At 34.7% G+C, this 19266-nt stretch overlaps 1 protein-coding gene across 4 annotated transcripts in view; it reads left to right on the top strand.

Moving 5' to 3' along the window:
- ALS2 (alsin Rho guanine nucleotide exchange factor ALS2) overlaps positions 1–19266 on the top strand; it is a 63847-nt gene that overhangs the window by 42227 nt on the left and 2354 nt on the right. For 3 of the 4 annotated variants that reach the window (XM_039844450.1, XM_039844451.1, XM_039844452.1), the window contains exons 14-33: positions 21–152; positions 562–690; positions 1096–1166; positions 1557–1623; positions 1959–2158; positions 2273–2338; positions 3370–3468; positions 4033–4197; positions 5438–5549; positions 5758–5835; positions 7999–8132; positions 9051–9218; positions 12548–12665; positions 13432–13589; positions 15508–15630; positions 16107–16283; positions 16970–17015; positions 17221–17282; positions 17831–17980; positions 18223–18319. In XM_039844450.1, coding sequence (XP_039700384.1) covers positions 21–152; positions 562–690; positions 1096–1166; positions 1557–1623; positions 1959–2158; positions 2273–2338; positions 3370–3468; positions 4033–4197; positions 5438–5549; positions 5758–5835; positions 7999–8132; positions 9051–9218; positions 12548–12665; positions 13432–13589; positions 15508–15630; positions 16107–16283; positions 16970–17015; positions 17221–17282; positions 17831–17980; positions 18223–18319 — 2352 coding nt within the window. The remainder of the gene's footprint in view (positions 1–20; positions 153–561; positions 691–1095; positions 1167–1556; positions 1624–1958; positions 2159–2272; positions 2339–3369; positions 3469–4032; positions 4198–5437; positions 5550–5757; positions 5836–7998; positions 8133–9050; positions 9219–12547; positions 12666–13431; positions 13590–15507; positions 15631–16106; positions 16284–16969; positions 17016–17220; positions 17283–17830; positions 17981–18222; positions 18320–19266) is intronic. The other variant, XM_039844453.1, reaches the window with a different exon arrangement.

Genomic DNA, 19266 nt, shown 5'->3' with positions numbered 1-19266 from the left:
CCTTAATTATTGGCCTCCAGACATCTCCAGAATACCAGAAACTACAGGATTCCAGTTCTTGTTATGAGTCTCTTGCTCTCCATCTCGGCAGGAAAAGGAAGGAAGCAGAATACACACTGGGCTTCTGGAAGACCTTTCCTGGAAAAATGACAGTAAGTCATGCCAATTGTCATTATCCCAGCAATCATAGGCATATCTATAACAGCTGCCATCATTTTCTCTATTTCTCATTTGTTTATGGTAATAGTGCTTCAACGACCTCTTTCTGAAGTGCTCTAAGGCCCACAGCAGTGGATGCTCTAAACATCAATACCTTCCCTCATTTCTAAGAACCCTCTCTGAAACAGTATCTCACTTTCTTTTGTTTGTTCCTGTCTTCTTTTTAATCTCCTTTGAGTGTTGATTTTAAAAAATGGTTGAATTCCATCTAAATCTAGGTTTAACATCAAGCTAAGCTATGACCAACAAATTCCCCTAAATGTAATTTGTATATTTTTCATTTTCTCTTTGCATGTTAAAATAATTTTGATTGTTCGATTTTTTATTTGTTTTTAATTGCAGGATTCTTTAAGGAAGCCAGAGCGTCGACTACTGTGTGAGAGCAGTAACCGAGCCCTGTCTCTGCAGCATGCTGGGAGGTTTTCTGTGAACTGGTTCATTCTCTTTAACGATGCCCTAGTCCATGCCCAGGTAGGCCAGTTCCTAACCTTAAAAGATACCTTGGGAGGTAGAGTACTTTACTTAAGATTTAATTAATTATACCATCAGTTTGTGTTAAAATCTATTGTGATTTCATTGAACCTATTGAATAAGAGAGAGTGCTTAGCTTGCATTTATGGTATGGGCTGGATTTTAGGGAGCTTTTTACGTTTCCATCTTGGAAATGAGTATCAGCCATGTGATGGGGTCCTTGCAGCAGAGATGGCAAGACCCATTGAGGTTAGCTGTATTATGGGGACTCTTTAGTTGAGATGATGGCACTCATGTGGACTTAGCCACCTGAAAGAGGTTATGCAGTAGAGACCCCAGCGTTTTCTCAGGTGGGCTTTCTCAGATGTGTCTTTCTCAGGTGTGTCTCCATGTCCTTTGTTTCAGTTCTCCACACATCATGTTTTCCCTTTGGCCACACTGTGGGCAGAGCCACTTTCTGAAGAAGCTGGTGCTGTGTAAGTGTGCCCCATTCCCTCACCCTACCCTAATTCTCCCCCTCTGTTACCCAGGTTGTTTCCTTAGACATGAGAAAGCTCAGGAGGCCTCCCCATTCTGCATAACGAGGCTTACCCTCCTAGCACATAGACAGTAAAATGGCCTGTTGTGAAGATCATGACAGATCATAGTGGTGGAAGGGCTTCTCCACTGCTCACATCCCCATGGTTCAACAAAGAGCAAGGTAACTCTGTGTCCTTTCTCCCACCGTGGGACCCAAACCCAAGGCATGACTGTATTTACATTTAATTGACTTCTCCTGTTGAAATAAATAAGTTGCTTCTTTGAGGATTGATACTGTAATAACAGGTTGTGATACTTACTGGTATTTGTCCTTGTAAACATTTTAGGAATGGCTTAAAGATAACTACACCTGAGGAGCAGTTTACCCTGATTTCATCAACACCCCAGGAAAAGGTTAGTTCATTATGGTTTTTTCTTTCAATCTTTGGCCTAGATATTTTTGCCTCTTATGGTACTGTAGAAGAGATAAAAATTGTTCTTGCTTGGCTAATGATCCATAATTATGTTCGATAAATCTTCATTAAACCAAGACTATACATTTTTGTTTTTGTTTTAATGTGACTTAATTTTAAACATATAGCAGTGAATTCCAAGAGCAAATCAGCACTACTCAATTAATAAGAAAAGCATTAGGAGACAGAAAAATTATTCCCACCAAGGAAAGCTAGTAGAATTTAAAGCAATGCTTGAGTTGTTGCCTTAAGCTTATTGATACTTTTTGCTCCTAGACTAAGTGGCTACGGGCTATATGCCAAGCTGTGGATCAGGCTTTGAGGGGGACATCTGAGCTTCCTCCTTATGGAAGTGGCAGTGTTCAGAGGCAGGAACCACCTATTTCCCGCAGTGCCAAATATACTTTCTACAAGGATCCTCGCCTAAAGGATGCAACCTATGATGGACGCTGGTTTTCAGGAAAGCCTCATGGCAGGTGAAAATGTTTAAGATTTATGCCTGGGATGAGGATAGTAGTCTGATTTCTGAGAAAGTAATGATTAACTGAAACACTAATTGACATGTATTATTCTTTGCTTATGCATTCCAGAGGGGTTTTGAAGTGGTCAGATGGAAAGATGTATTCTGGCATGTTCAGGAATGGCTTGGAAGATGGGTAAGAAAATTGTGTAAAACATGAGAGTAAATTCAGCTTCAGTCACAAATTATGTTATTTTGTGTTCAGAGTTGTTTTCAGAACAAAAAGTAGATTTTTGGGTTTTTTTAGAAACACCATGTATTAGGGCTTATAATGCAGATGTATGAACACACAGCTAGGAATCTAGGATGCTGCCTTGATTTACATAGTGAATTATTTATCTTGATGGCTGTGTGACCTCGTTACACACAGCCTTCCATCTGTTTAAATGGGACTGTGTTTTCTATTTATCTCATAGTCTCATGAGGACTGAGAGCCTTGGGTAATGTTTGCGGTGAGGCCATTGACGTATTGGTGTCCCCTTTACACAAAGGACATACAGAAACTTTTCAGTAGTTTTAAATCATCTTTAATTTCTGTGATATGCTAAAGGGGAAATCTTCTAAGTGCCGTATTACCCTAATGGTACTCAATGGCATTATTTTTGTATAAGCTTATTATGTTTTCTAACACAGATATATTTACATGATAAATTTATAGCAGTTCAATATTTTGTATCATGTTAGAGAAGTAATTTATTTTGCTATATCAAAAGATGATTTATATAAATTGGGTAGGTATTTTCTGTGTGTGATAATGTAAATTTTTATGATATCTTTTAATCTCCTTTTGAAAGAACTTTAGAATGAGAAGAGACTTTAAATAATATGATTTGCCCCCCTTATTATACAGATGAGGGAACTGGGTACTGGGACTTACCCAAGGTGACGTGGCTGATTACCGGCAGAGATGGGCCTAGGACATAGGATTTCTGTTTTGGACTTGGGATAAAACACCTAATCTATCTGCATAGTGGAGTTGATGTCTCACGTCTCTAAGATTTGCCATATAGTTTAGCAAATAGATAACAGCTTAAACCAAGACTCCACTTTCCTCCTATTGGTCAACTTTATATCTATGCTCCTTGTTAAATGTTTACAAATGTACACATACAAAAGGTGAGTATGTCATAAATGCCATCTTCTGCTGATTTTTATTTCCCTTGGCAGGTATGGAGAATACAGAATCCCAAACAAAGCATTGAACAAAGAAGACCATTATGTGGGCCATTGGAAAGAAGGAAAAATGTGTGGTCAGGGAGTCTATAGGTAATGACACACGAAAGATTGTTAAGCTGGTGTTACAAGAATCGTGTAAACTTGAATGTGTAGCCAAAATTTACAAGGAGTAAATTTTATTTACTCTTCTTAAGATGAAACTGTGTAAAGTCTTTTAACTATCAACCTCTCATCTATCACAAGATGAAAATATTAGGTTATTATTTAGTTCTTAACAAAACCGTACAAACCTTATAAACCTTAACTTTCTCATAGAATCTCTTAAATGTCTTGCCTATAAATTTATACTTGGTATATGGCTCTAATATGGATAAACCTATCATTCTTTCAGAGACCACTCTGAAAGAGATCAGAGATCACCGAATATACATTTTTTTCTCCCCAGTTTAACACAGAATAGCACTCATGACGTCTTTAACTTTTTAGCTTCAGTCATTCACAAATGAGATTTTAGTTGATGAAAAATAATCAGATAAACAAATAATTATAGCTACCAGTGAAACATGAGTATAATTTTGAATTTCCCAAACTTTGTGAAAATGAGCTTCAGAATTCAATGTGCTTTTGATCTTTATCCATTCTCTTTAACCACAGTTATGCCTCTGGTGAAGTGTTTGAAGGCTGTTTTCAAGATAACATGCGTCATGGTCATGGGCTTCTACGAAGTGGAAAATTGACTTCCTCTTCTCCCAGTATGTTCATTGGCCAATGGGTAATGGATAAGAAAGCAGGATATGGGGTCTTTGATGATATCACTAGGTACAGTATTCTACTTCTAATCTCAAAGTTTATTGTGAGAGGATAAGATTCCTATACTACTCCAAAAAGTGATAATTTTATGAATGCTGAGTTCTTAATTCAATAGTGTTGAGAAAAAATTTAATAAGAAGGCAGTTGTCAGGCATCATTTTATTCATTTGCTTGTGAACCAAACAATAGGTTACTTCTTTACAATACCAGGATCATTCAAAATTAACATCAGTACCGTTTTCCTTAAAGCTTCACAAAGAAAAAGCTTTTAGTGTCACAGAAAAGAACCAAACAATAAGTTACTTCTTTACAATACCAGGATCATTCAAAATTAACATCGGTACCATTTTCCTTAAAGCTTCACACAGAAAAAGCTTTTAGTGTCATAGAAGAGGCTACCAAATTTTTAACTATTATACAAAGAAAAGCCTTTAATGTAGTCAGTAGATAGTAAGAGTAAGAGGTCAGGGGGAACCTATAGAAATTCCCTTTGGGGTCATAGAATGGTATCCAGATACCTTTTTGCTCAGGTCTTCCTGTCAGGTCAGACACTTGCTAGTTAATATGCAAGCAACCCAGGAATCAAGCTTAGTTAAATTCAGTCACACCTTGGGGAGAAACGCAGTTCTTTTGCCTCCATATTTGCTTTGGCCTGATTTGCTTTTGTACTTCATATATATACTTTTCTGCCTCATGTTATTGTCAGAATGGGATTCTTAAAAATCTGCTGTTATTATTAAACTCCATGATTATCTAACAAGGAATTCATATTTATCTTGTTCTTTTAGTGCAGATCAGTAAGAGTTCTGTAAATTTGAGTGGTGAATAATGAGCCTTCTTATGTGACGAACTCCATTTCTTTTTTAAGTTAGTATACTTGGGTGTAAGAAAAAAATGTGCATAGTTTTGAGTCTACCTATTACGTTTTGAATGAAATTAGAGTTGAATTGTTAGCATTCTTTTTATAATTATATATTTTAAAGTTGTCATAGAAATGCATGTGTTTTATGCAAATCTATGTCAGGTAAACTATCATATTAAATTCCTGAGAAAATATTGCTCTGAGTAAGCTGCCTTTTGCAATCACATTGTCTCGTTTTTTGAGGAGTTGGAGTTAACCACTTGAACTAGAAAAATGGAACAGATACCACCTAGGGGTTATGCTTGGTATCTCCCATGTGATAACTGTTTTTTCCTTACCTCATCTTTATCATCATTGATTTTTCATTTATTTTCTATTTTGATGAAGGGGAGAAAAGTATATGGGAATGTGGCAAGATGATGTATGTCAAGGGAATGGTGTGGTAGTTACCCAATTTGGATTATACTATGAAGGCAACTTTCACCTTAATAAAATGACGGTGAGTAGAATATTTGCATATAGTTACTATTGATTTTTTTAAACTCATATTTCCTTAACTTTTAAAATCATCTTTTTATTAATGTAATATCTTCTTAGTACTATTTTGTCTTTTAAGATAACAGGGTTTTGGAGGATATGGCTGCATGGACTCTCTAAGTTACCCTGCATTTTTTGTGTTGTGATTTTTGTTTTGTTTCTTCACACAGGGAAATGGAGTGTTACTTTCGGAAGATGATACCATCTACGAGGGAGAATTTTCAGATGACTGGACTCTTAGTGGGAAGGTTGGAAACTAACTTTCTTCTTTCTCTAACGGCGACCTTTAATTTTTTCTTGATTTTTTGAAAAGCTAACTTACCATAACGTTTACCCATTTTAAGTATACATTTCATTGATTTTTAGTAAATATACAGAGTTGTGTAGCCATCACCATAATCTCATTTGGAACATTTCCATCACCCAAAAAGGTTTCCATCACCATCTCCTGCCCATTCAAAGTCACCCCTTGTTTCCACCTCCAGTCCCAGAGAACCTCTAATGGACTTCATCACTCTATAGATTTGCCGTTTTAGCTTTCATAAAAAAGGAATCATACAACATGTGGTCTCTTCTGTGTGGCTTCTAACACTTATTAGAATATTGAACATTCTACTCTATGAACATGGAATGTCTCTCCATTTTTTTAGGCATTCTTTAATTTCTGTCAGTGGTGTTTTATAGTTTTCAATGTGCATCTCTCACATATCTTTGGTTAACTTTATTTCTAAGTTTTTTTAATGCTTTATAGAGAATTGTTTTCTTAATTTTATTTTTGGATTGTTTATTGCTATTATATAAAAATGCAATTGATATTTATATTTTGTTCTCGTATCCTGAAACTTTGCTAAACTCATTTATTAGTTCTAGAAGGGTGTATGTGTATTTCTTAGGAGTTCTTGTATATAGAATCATGTTGTCTGCAATAAAGTTAGTTTTACTTCTTCCTTTGCAATCTGGAAGGCTTTTTTCTCTTTTTCTTTTCTGATGGCACTTGCCAGGCTCTAGTATAATGTTAAATAGAAGCGGTAAGAGTGGACATCCTTACCTTGGTCCCTATATTAGGGGGAAAGCATTAAATCTTTAACCATTAAGTATGGTGTTAGCTAAAGGTTTTTTATAGATAAATCAAATTGAGATAGTTCCCTTCTTTCCCTAGTTTGTTCAGAGTTTTTATCATAGATACGTTTTGGATTTGTCATTTTCTGTGCCAATTGAGATGACCGAGTGGTTTTGTCCTTTATTCTATTAATATAGTGTATTTTATTGGTTGCTTTTCTGATTATAAACCAACCTTGCTTTCCTGGGATAAATTGTAGTTTGTCATGGTGTATAATACTTTTGATATGTTGCTCAATGTAATAGTAATATTTTGTCAAACATTTTTGAATCTATATTTATGAGAGATAATGGTCTATACCTTTCTTTTCTCATGATGTCTTTGTCTTTGGTATCAAGGTAATGCTTCATAGAATGATTTAGAAAGGGTTCCCTCTTCCTCTGTTTTCTGAAAGAGTTTGTGAAGCTTTGATATTATTATTTCTTCTTTGAATGTTTTTGGAAAATCTACCAATGAAATCATCTGGGCCTAAACATTACTTTGTGAGAATATTTTTGATTTCTAATTTAATTTCCTTCTAATCAGGCTATTCTAATTTTCCATTTCTACTTGAGTCGATTTTGGTAATTTGATTCTTCCTAGGAATTTTTCTACTTTATATAAGTTATCTAATTTGTTGGCATAAAGTTGTTCTCATAATATTCCCCTCTACCTTTTTAAATTTCTGTAAGATTGGTATAATATATTCCCTGTTTTGTTTTTGATTTTGTAATTTTAGGTCTTTCTTTTTCTTGATCAATCTAGTTGTCAATTTGTGTATCTTTTTAATGAAACAATTTTTGGTTCCATTGATTTTTTTTCTATTTTTGTTTTTGTGTTGTTTTCTCTCTCATTTATTCTTGCTCTAATGTTTATTATCTCCTTCCTTTTTCTTGCTTTGAGTTTAGTTTGCCCCTCTTCTTTTAATTTTGTAAGGTAAAATTTTAGATTACTATTTGAGATTTTTTTATTTTCTAATATAGGCGTTTACAGCTTAAATTTTGCTTCTAGGCACTGCTTTTGCAGCATTTCGTACATTTGGACATGTTGTGTGTTCATTTCATTCAGCTTAAAATATTTTATCAATTTTTCTTGTGATTTTTTTTTCCTCTTATCCAGGGATTATTTTCACATACTTTTTTTGCACATACACAGACACACTTTTTTTTTTTTTTTTTTAAGAATTGGGGCTTGGTAAAGAGTAAGTTAAAAATAAAATATTAATAACCATTTGGTGCTTTTTTTTTTCCATCTTGGTATTTTTAATTTAAAATACTTTCTCTAATTTCACATTTTCTCTCACTTTACCCAGGGAATACTGACTATGCCAAATGGCGATTACATTGAAGGTTATTTTAGTGGAGAATGGGGATCTGGGATAAAAATCACTGGAACCTACTTCAAGCCTAGTCTGTATGAGAGTGATAAAGACAGACCCAAAGTTTTGTGAGTAACTAGTGTTAATTATGGATTAATTATTGAATGTTTTGAGTTGTCTTGCTTTTTATCAAAGGTGGTTAATATTTTAAATACAGAACACGTTTTAAAAGTCTTTTTTTAACAAAGTGGAACTTCCTTGAATTGTCAACTGACACTACTATAGTTAGCTGTTACAGTCTTTGCTTAGATTGTAGCTTTACAGCATAGATGTTTAAAGTAAAAGTTCTGTCTGTAGGAATAATCTTACTGTTAATGGTGCAGGTATCCAAGTTGATTGAAAGAGAGCATTCTGAAATGGAACCCCTATACAACTTGATTTTGAAAAGTAAAGATCAAGCCTCTATATATACCAAGTGGAATAGTATACCCTGCACATATGGGAAAAAATGGCAAAATCTAAGTCTCTAAGTGTATTATGTATTTCCAACAAGTTTTGGAAGGATATGTGTATTTTCCTTATTGATTCCACCCTTAGCTTTGTTTTTGTATTTTGGTAGCATCTCAAATTCTTTATTCTGATGGGAGCTTGATGTATTTTATGTACTATCTCTATTCTTAGAGTATTGTTAGAACACAGTATGTAATGCATATCACAGTTCTCATTATGAGTTGTGCAAAGCACAGAAAGTCCTTCTTTTAATAGGAATCAATTTTACAAAATCAATTCTTGAAAATGTAGCATGCAAAGAAGTCAATTCTGATGTGCTTAGTACTTAACAATTCATACACTTTAGAATCTAATAAATATTAAATAGCTAAAAACCATCCCTTTAAAATTTTCATGTAGTGTTTTGAAAATAGAACCACTATCAATCTAAGCAGTTTGTCATAGAAGCAATCCCAGTTGTATATTAGTTTCTATTTAGGATTTTTACACACACACACAAAAATGTGGTTAATAAAACCTTGATATGACTCTATTAGCAGGAAGCTAGGAAACCTGGCAGTACCAGCTGATGAGAAATGGAAAGCAGTGTTTGATGAATGTTGGCGTCAGCTGGGCTGTGAGAACCCAGGCCAAGGGGAAGTTGGGAAAGCATGGGAGAATATCGCTGTGGCTCTTACTGCCAATCGGCGCCAACACAGAGACAGGTGAGTGAATGCCTGCCCAGTATAGGGCAAAGCATGGTAGGAAGATGAAACTTAAAACCAGTGAGTAGTCAAGGCTTACCACATTTAACTTAAAAATATAATTTAAAAGTCAGTGATCTACTTCTGTTTCTGAGTAAGATGGATAAAACACACTTCTCTTTATCTTCTGCTGAAGCCAGCTGTAAAACCCACACAGAATAATATGGACAGCTATTTGAAAACTGAAAAGTAAATATCAGCTAGTGTATTGGGGAAGAATACCTGAATTCAAAGTACCATTAAATTAGTTATGAGTTTACTGGGGTTTTTTTTTAACCTCAGGATCCCTCAGCATGAACTCATTGTAACTTGAAACCTTGAAGTAAGCACTGTGGTGTAGATAGATGGAAATCCAGAAAAAACCCTCTGCTTTTGACTCAAGATGTAGAAGAGAGACTCCTAAAGCTCAGATAATGTGGAGGAGACATGCTGGGCTTTCTTTCTCTTCTTTTTCTCCATTTTCTCATGCGATAGCCACCAGGTGCTTCTGTGGCAGAGACAGCATGACAACTGCTAGAGCAGCCATGAACAGGAAGCTTGCAAGGGCTGAAGCTATTGAGAGAATAGACTCTTCTCCCCGCTTGGTGGCTCCTCAGATCCAAGAGTCATGGTCAAATTCCATTGCTTTTTTGGTCTCTCCCCCACCACCCCCCACCTGGTCCTAGATGGACATTCATGGAAGTGGGCAGTTTCTGCCAGAGAACCTAAAAAGGGAACCAGAAAATGCTGGCGAGTTAATGCACAGAGAGGAGCTCTGGAAAGCAACCTTGTAAAGATGTTTAGGAGCTTCTAGGTTCATCCTAGGCTTGCACATGTGTAAATTTGATCCTAATTAGCATATGACACACTTTGAGAACTGACCAATAGGGAGACTTCCACCCAGGTCCCAGACTGACCACTAGGTGATACACTCACAGACAGACCCAAATAGGACTGCAGAGGCTTTGAGAAGTGAACCGACATTGGAACCATAGCCAATAGAAGACTGAAACAAAAAATATCAGTTCCAGAGATTCCTAAGATGACTGTATATTCAGTGATTTATTAAAGGGACTCATAAAACTCAATATGTACTCACAGGTAAATGTTATTACCTTTGGAACAGTAAGGATCCATAGCCAAATCATAAGGGAAGAAGGCACAGCCAGATTGTGGAGGAATCCAAGTGCAAGCTTTCTATGCTCTCCCTTCTGCGAAGTGTCACACAAAGTACATTCTTCCCCCCAGAATAAAATTCAGCCACACATGTACAAAGTTTCTGCCCAGTGAAGTCTATTAGAGACTATGTCCAAGATTCTTAATGGAGGCTGGTCACATTGACACCCTGTGCTTAGCAACTACTCAAATTCCACAGTCCCAGAAGGAAAGAAGACGTTTACCATAAAGCACATTGTTAAAATACCCTTATCAGTTAGGGAATGTTTCACATTAATGTAGGGAACTTTTAAGAAGCTTAGCTCCCAGGTACCAGTCAAGGGTTAAGGGTCAACTTTACAAGCAGGTCCTTCTAAAGATAATAGTGTCAAGCCTACTGTGTTCATTATGCATGCCAACATTCTACATATGATATAAATAAGATCCAGAGTCTCATAACATAATACTCAGAATTGTCCAGGATATAAACCAAAATTACCTGGCAATCAAAGGGCCGTGAAAAATCTCAACTTATTTGGAGAAAATCAATCAATAGACATCAATGACACCCTAACATAGATACTGGAATTATCTGACAAGAACTTTAAAGCAGGTAGTATAAAAACTCAAATGAGCAATCGCAAATACCCTTGAAACAAATATTAAAATTGATAAATATCAGCAAAGAAAAGATATAAAGAAGCAAATCAAAATATTAGAATTCAAGGATACAGCAACCAAAATTTTAAAAATCACCAGGTGAACTCAGTAGCAGAATAGAGACCTAAGAGTCAGTAAATTTGAGAATAGATTAATAGAAATTATGTAAACTGAACAACAGAGAAAAAACATTTGAATGAACTTTTATATTTTAAAAAAATAAATGGAGCTCTAAGCACCTGAAAGTCTAATATTTGTCTCCTTGGGATCCCAGAGGAGAGAAAAAAAATTGTGGGGCTGAGAAAGTATTTGAAGAAATAATGGTTTTAAAACTTTCCAAGTTTGTTGAAAGACATAAACCTACAGACTGAAGAAGATGAGCATCCTGGGGGAAAAAGAGGGGATATCCATGTACAAACACATCACATTCAAATTGGAAAAAAATAAATAAATAAATCTTGAAAGCAACTAAATAAAAATGATGCCCTACACAGGGAAACAGCAGTTCAGATGCCTGCATATCGTCATCGGTATCTTTTGGAGGCCTAAAGAAAGTGGCACAACAGTTTCGAAGTGCTGAAAGAAAAATTGCAGTCATTTTTCATTTCTCTTTTTCTACTTTTTCTTTTTTTCTCCCATTTTCTTTTTTTTTTTTTCCTTTATGCCTGCTTTTCTTTTCTCCATCTGCCTTTCTTCATATTTCTTTATTCTTTAACTTGGCCAGTAACTTCCACAAGCATTGCTGAGCATTTGGGCCTAAAGAACTTGCTACTGCCTGCAGTGTAGAAAGTTTAGGTCTCTCTCTTTTTTTTCTGTTGTATTTGGGTTAAGTGGGACTTGATTATAGTGTTTCATTCATGAATGAACTTTTATATAAAACCATGTTGTTATTTGTTTATCTGAAATAATGTAATAATAATGATTGTGCACTGTTTCTGATTTCTAATTGGTTGTAATTTAATGGTAGAGTTCCATGACTAAAGATTTCTGCTAATTACTAGTATGTGTTTCGTCTTAACCTCTTCATCTAAAGCTGCTTTTTACCATTATGTGCTTACCTCACCATCTGTTGTAGCATCCTTATTATCTCCTTACTTCTTGAGCCCTTTTTCATTTCTTCCTTTTCCCCTTGATTAGGTTTCCTTTTTCCTTAGCTCTTCCTCTCCCTTTTATTCATTTTCCTCCTGTCACAAATCTATCACCAGTTTTCTCTTCAAGCTAACATGATAGTATTTCCCAACACCATGGCTTATGTTGGAGCAAAACCTTCATTAATTTATTGTAGTTGGTATGAAGTGACATTAAATACTGTTTTGAATGACTATTAAATAAACTTAATAGTGGGTCAGTTACCATTTATGAGCTCATTTATGCCAAACACTATGCTGGATGCTCCATTTCATCCTTAGTTGGTGACTATATTTTATATGCACATTACAATCATCTTGCTTTCTTGATATGAAATTCATAATAGGCTTTCTTTTCCCTTTTTATAGTCCAGAGATATTAAGTCGTTCACACACTCAGACGCTAGAGAGTTTGGAATTTATTCCTCAGCATGTTGGTGCCTTCTCAGTGGAGAAATATGATGACATCAAGAGATATTTAATAAAGGCAAGTATTTTAAAAAGGTAAAAATAAAAGAAAATTACACTGATCTTGTGAATTAATGATGCAACTGTCTTAATACATTATTTAAATCTACTTACAACTCATTGTTACCCTAATCTTGTTTTGCTTTCAAAGTATTTCTCTCTGTTAATTCTCTTACTACTAAAAGGACATTTCTGCGTGAAGATTGCTCTATTATGACAATAGAACTTTTTAAGTTTTGTAAAGTGTTCAAGGGGTTCTTAAAAACTAGAGTCAGGGTTTAAAATGGCTTTTTGTTAGTAACATGAGCTAAACTAAAGACTTTTGTCTAAATAAAGCATGCTGCCCTCACCCCCTGGCTCTGCCCTCTAAAGTCTGACATGCATTGGTAGGGAGTGCAGGAAGGAGTACTAAGAGAAATCAAGGGAACTGAAGAGCAATTATTTCAGAGCATAATCAACAGTCATTATTTAGTTTTCTCCAAGGTATCATTTTACATATTTTTTGTGAAGTTTAAAGTATGTTAGAACCTCTCTTTTAATGATATTCTATATCAGTGTATCTGAAGCTGTTTTCCCAAGGTGTTTAAAAAACCTATAAGTTAAGATTAGGAGATCCTACTGCATGTAGTTTGGGTAGACTCAACACTTTCTGAAAAGTTAGAGTATTTGAATTTTCCTGGTTCAAAAGTTGACTCCTGACATTTTGAAAGTTTACTATTTATTGATCGATTGTTTCTGCTGTTAGTGCACATTGACTCTCTTCATTAATTCTCCTCCTGCCTCAGGCCTGTGACACTCCTCTGCACCCCCTGGGTAGGCTCATGGAGACACTGGTCGCAGTGTATAGGATGACATATGTGGGTGTGGGAGCCAACCGCAGATTATTGCAGGAGGCAGTGAAGGAGATTAAGTCCTACCTCAAGCGAATTTTCCAACTGGTGAGGTAAGAGATCTCACTGAGGTCTGCAAGTTGTGGAATCCTACTTTATACTAATTCTTGGGTATCTTCACCCTTGGATATCTAGAGATTACTACATCTCTGTGAAGAATCATTAATGTTTCCCTTTATCACAGAAATTACTCATCAAGAAAAGGGTTTTATGCTAGAGAACCTTAAATGGTTGAATAATGAAAACATGTTTTTACTTTATGTTTATGCTATAAATATAAAAAAAAATGAACCTTAGCCCTTGTTACTTATTTTCTTTATGTCTTTCTTACTCATTAAGTATAATAGTAATTATAATAATTATAGAATATATCATATATTTATATTATATATAAATATAATAAGAATACATTTATATTATATATAAATATAATAAGAATATATTTATATATAAATATAAGAAAATAATAAAAATAATAAGTAAAATAATTTTTTTTAAATTCTCATTTTGATATGAAATATAGTACTCTTATTTGGACTTAATCTCTAGGCAAAATCATGTCTTTTAAACCTAACTACAAAGAAGATAAAGTCTGATATGAAATTTTGTCCCTGAGTATTTATTTCCTATTCCTTGAACACAGCATCATATTTGTTCATTTATTCAACAAATATTTATTCAAGGCTTTTATATGTTAGTAGCCATTCTAGCTCCTGGAGGAATGTATCAGTGAACAAAACCAAAAAAATAAAAAATAAAAATTTAAAAATCTCTACTCTCATGGAGCTTACATTTTAGTGGGGACGGACTAAAGAAAATATATAGTATGTCAGATGATAATAAATGCGAGAGAGGGAAAGAGAATGGGGCTGGAGGTAAGATACTATTTTAAACAGAAGGTCAGGGAGGCCTGACTAATAAGGAAGGTAACATCTGAGCAGGGGATCCTGGAGGAGGTGAGAAAGTGAGGGAGTAAGCGTCTTTGGAAAGAGAGTTTCAAGCAGCAGGCAAATCTGGAACTGGTGAAATGGAAGATCTTTGACTTGGTTTAAGCCAACAAGTAAATACTATATTGAGATAATTATATAAAAATTTATCAATTTTTCCCAGAAAACTTTCTTATATTATTAGCCTCAAAATTAATAAGTGCATTTGGAAATGTTTCAGATTTTGAGGGGGCAGTATGATGTACTAAAAACCACTGAGCTGGGAGTGTTTCATCTCTGACATTAAGCTAGATGGATATAATGAAGATAAATTTCCTGACCTTTCTTAGCTTTCCCAACTATAAAGTTGGAGACAGAGACAGGGCAAGGTATGTCTACAAAAATAGAGAAGATTGCAGACTGCCTTTAAAGAGAAAGGGTCACTGTTAATGTTTGTAAAAATAGGACGATGGACTTGTTTATGGTAGAGCCCACCATTTGCATACAAGAGATTGGAGATAAAATCTAGAGCAAATTCAAAGCCTAGAAAGAATCCTCAACAACTTGGCAGCTTGACCATTCAGAAAATTTTTTCAGCAACTTGACTTTTTTTTAATAAACATTAAAAATTTTTACATTAATTGGGTTTTCAATTTTTCTTAATGTTGAACTTTTAAGTAGTTTCTACTGATATTTGTTTATGCTTTGAGAATAATGGTCTCTGATTGAAGAGTCAATAAAAATTGACCTCAGATGAGATTTGCCAGTAAGAAAAATGTATATAGATCTTCATTCTTTAATAACTAGACAGAAAAATAACCATAGCACGTGAAGATTTTTTAGTGGTTTTATTCGTTAACTACACTCTTAACTACACTTTATTCTGTGAGAAGCATTATTCAAGTCGCTCAGAAATAAAATATTTAGTTATTATGAATTTTGATTTCATAGGTCCTTAAATGTATTAAATAACGGGAGAGTGTTTTTACTCTTTAGCCACTCTAGAGGCATAATTGTATAATTATATTTTTTATTAACTCCTTAGGTTTCTATTCCCTGAGCTTCCTGAAGAGGGCAGCACAATTCCTCTCTCTGCTCCCCTGCCAACTGAAAGGAAATCCTTTTGCACCGGGAAGTCAGATTCCAGATCAGAATCACCAGAGCCTGGGTAAATAGAGTTGGATGGAAATAGTGAAGAAAGGGGTTGGGAGCATATAATCCTATTCAGAGAATCCTGGAAAGTAGATCTCAGGTTCCTTATTTCTAAAATGATGTGGTTAGACTAGATGATCTCTGAGGTTCCTTTTAGGTCTCAAGTTCATGAGAGTACAACCACAAATGACTGGGCAGAAAGGTAGCTGAACAAAGTAACATCATGCTGAGCTAGAATAACCCCAGAGAAATCAGTCTTGAAATGGACACCAAGTAGATTTTCAGTTAGATTTTGAATTAATGAAAAGAATTTACATGTGGTCCAACACAGAACTCTGGGACCATAGACAAACTCCTCATCTGAACTCCATATGTAAAAGTAGAGTAATATAACTGCTTCTTTACTCACAATTTCTTATCTTTACTTTCAACTTTGATTCTGTATTCAATTTTAATATGAATGCTTTTCCCTCTCTTGCCAATGTTTTGTAGTTATGTGGTAACAAGTTCTGGGTTACTGCTTCCTGTGCTGCTACCTCGGCTCTACCCACCACTGTTTATGCTATATGCCCTGGATAATGATCGTGAGGAAGACATTTATTGGGAATGTGTGCTGCGGCTAAATAAGCAGCCTGATATTGCTCTTCTGGGCTTCCTTGGGGTGCAGAGGTATGTACAGAAGTTATGAGTGGAATCTAGTGGTTTTCACTTAAAATGCAAACAGGATTATCAGGAATTTGGTACTTTACTATCTAATGTATATGGTTTGCAGTTTATGCACTTAATTGCATATGTCTTATTTTGTGAAATAGTGATATTTAATCATCTTTATTTCTGAGAAGTTTTGGAGACAAGTATGAACCCAGTAGTTCTTTGGAATGTGTTTTTTATTCATGTGTGTGTTTAACATATATATATATATATATATATATATATATACACACACACACACACACACATATATACAAATTAAATTTGCATTATCTTGCCTGATATTTTGTAGTTCTTTAAAGCAAAATACGCATATTCACATTTTCAGAGGAAGTTATTTATGTTCAGTCCTTGGCCTTTTTCCTTCTCTCCCCGCCTTTTCCATCTGTAATTTCTCATTTATAAGTTTTAGAAGTGCTCTTTTTGTTGCATTGTTTCTTATTATTCCACAGGAATACTAAGTGATCAGGCTTTCTTTCTAGTGCTATGATAAGGCTGATCACCCCAACATCCAATAATCAAAAAAAAGTGAATAAGCTTTAACTGGAAAGTAAATTTTTTCAATGAAATAATTTAATAGTAAAAATGAGATTAATCTACCATAAGTAACAACTTTTATTAACAAAGTATGGATTTCATTGTAGGAAATTTTGGCCAGTGACCTTGTCAGTTCTTGGAGACACTAAAAAGGTATAGTGGATTTTAAGTTCCTCAGCAATTATGCTTTTCTTTGGTATGGGTGGTTCAAGATAGCACAACATTTCCATTTTACTTTGGTAAAATAGTACTCAAGCCCAAGTAATTTCCATTCACCCTGCCATCGGTATCTTTTATTTTTATTGTTATTGCAAAAGACAACTTTTCTCCTTGAGATTTTTAAATTCTTTTTTTGCAGGTGTTACCAACCACAAAAGATGCTTGTTTCGCCTCAGCCGTAGAGTGTCTACAGCAGATCAGGTAATCCCTGATTTGTTGAAAAATCACATAAATCAAAACAATGGTTGGTTTATTAAGATATTAATGAGATCTTGTTTTTACTCAAGCTTTAAACACCCCCTGCATTCCTAGATGGTGTCAGACTCAGCTTGGAGATCAGAAAGTTTCTTTTGAGACATTTGGGTTACCTTTTGCTCTACAAGGCGCTTGCATTTTCAAAAGTGGTGGAGAGACTACCCAGAAACATATCTACATGATCACGTCCTTAACCAAGTGGAAATTAACCAAACTCTTTACTCAGAGATGAGCATGTATTAGGAAAATAAGATCCAGTTGGATAAAAGGAGATGATCCAGTTAGATAAAAGGAATTCTTCCATAGAGAGTTGGAGGCTGCTTTTCTCAAAGAACCATAGGAATGCAGAGGTCATCCCTTCCAGTAACTCATTACGCCTGATGTGTCAAACTTAAGGCACATACGCCCTAAGAGGATATACTATAAAAATATTAATATCAATGGCTCCGTTAAGAAAATTATAGGCTATCTCTGTCTTTTTTTTTTTTCAACAGCACAACATTTACCCCATCAGACAAACTTAAAGTCATCCAGCAGACTTTTGAAGAGATTTCTCAGAGTGTCCTGGCATCACTTCAGGAAGACTTCTTATGGTCAATGGATGACTTGTTTCCAGTTTTTTTATATGTGGTGCTACGGGCCAGGTGATCAGTCTTTTCTGACTTACTATTAGGGACTCCTTATTTTAATATGTATGTCTTTTGCTTTTTCTGAACTGGTAACAGGAATATGCTCCTCAACTAAAAAAATAATCTGTTTCTGTTAACCCATCCTACTTTGATACTACCTCTTTGTTGAGTTGGCTTTTCTTTTCCCCTCAAATAGATTCAGAAGGAAAATGTACGTTTGAGTGGAAATAACTCAATATCTTTTCCCTTTGGGACAGGATTAGGAATTTAGGCTCTGAGGTACACCTCATTGAGGATCTAATGGACCCATATCTTCAGCATGGAGAACAGGGTATAATGTTCACCACCTTGAAGGTAAGTATAGCTGTTATTTAATATTTTTATCTTAAAGTCTGTCCTTCATTTACCGTATTATAAATCTATCATTAACCATTTTTTATATGTTTAATGCAAACATCAAGTGCCTTTAGAGCATATATTGTTAATATTTTAAAATACAAAAATACATTTAAGAAATGTACAGTCAGTTATTCTTAGAATACTAAAGCATATTATTTACTACCCAGTTTTCCCTGTAAATTCAAATTCTTACAGATGCTTATAAATGTAGGCCATCTGTATAAATGTAACTCTAGAAAAGAAACAGAAAGGATTCTTAGTGTCTAATAAAGTATCCAACAGTAGACCTACTTAATGTAACTAAGGTAAAACACAAGGCAGTATATGTAGAATGAATATGAATTGAATCTTCTTTTTTTTCCCTATGTATTTACTATAACCAGTAGGTGACAAGTGAGGTTCTCTGATCTGGCTGTTCTCTAGGGATTGTTGTATGTCATTTCTGTCCTCTCACCTCGATTTTTCTTTGGAAGAATCATTCTGAAGTTTATGTGGAAGAACAATAAATAGAAAATAATAAAAACACTTCCAAAACAAGAGGGAGAAGAGACACACCCTGTCAGTTAGTAAAATATTATAAAATTACAGTAATTAAGATAATATATTACTGACACAGGAATAGACAGATACCTAAATAGAAGGGATAGCTCTCATGTAGACAATTATTATAATGAAAATTTCACATATGAAAATGGAATCATCAGACACAAAAATGGAAAAGAGCAATTATTTAATAAATGGTCACAGTATCACAATAGCTTATTAGGAATTTTGGAAGGAGAGTGGAATCACAATGGAATCACCCACATTGCAAATTACAGATTCTTTAGGGTTCAAATATAGAAAAAGAAAGAGAAGAAAAGACAGACAATCTAAAATGAAAAAAAAGAAAAGAAAAGAAA

This window comes from Pteropus medius, unplaced genomic scaffold (assembly GCF_902729225.1).
Source record: "Pteropus medius unplaced genomic scaffold, Ma_sr-lr_union100, whole genome shotgun sequence".
NCBI classification, from domain to species: Eukaryota; Metazoa; Chordata; class Mammalia; order Chiroptera; family Pteropodidae; genus Pteropus; species Pteropus medius.
Note: the sequence above shows the minus strand (reverse complement) of the source record. Positions and strands in the feature narration are given on the sequence as shown.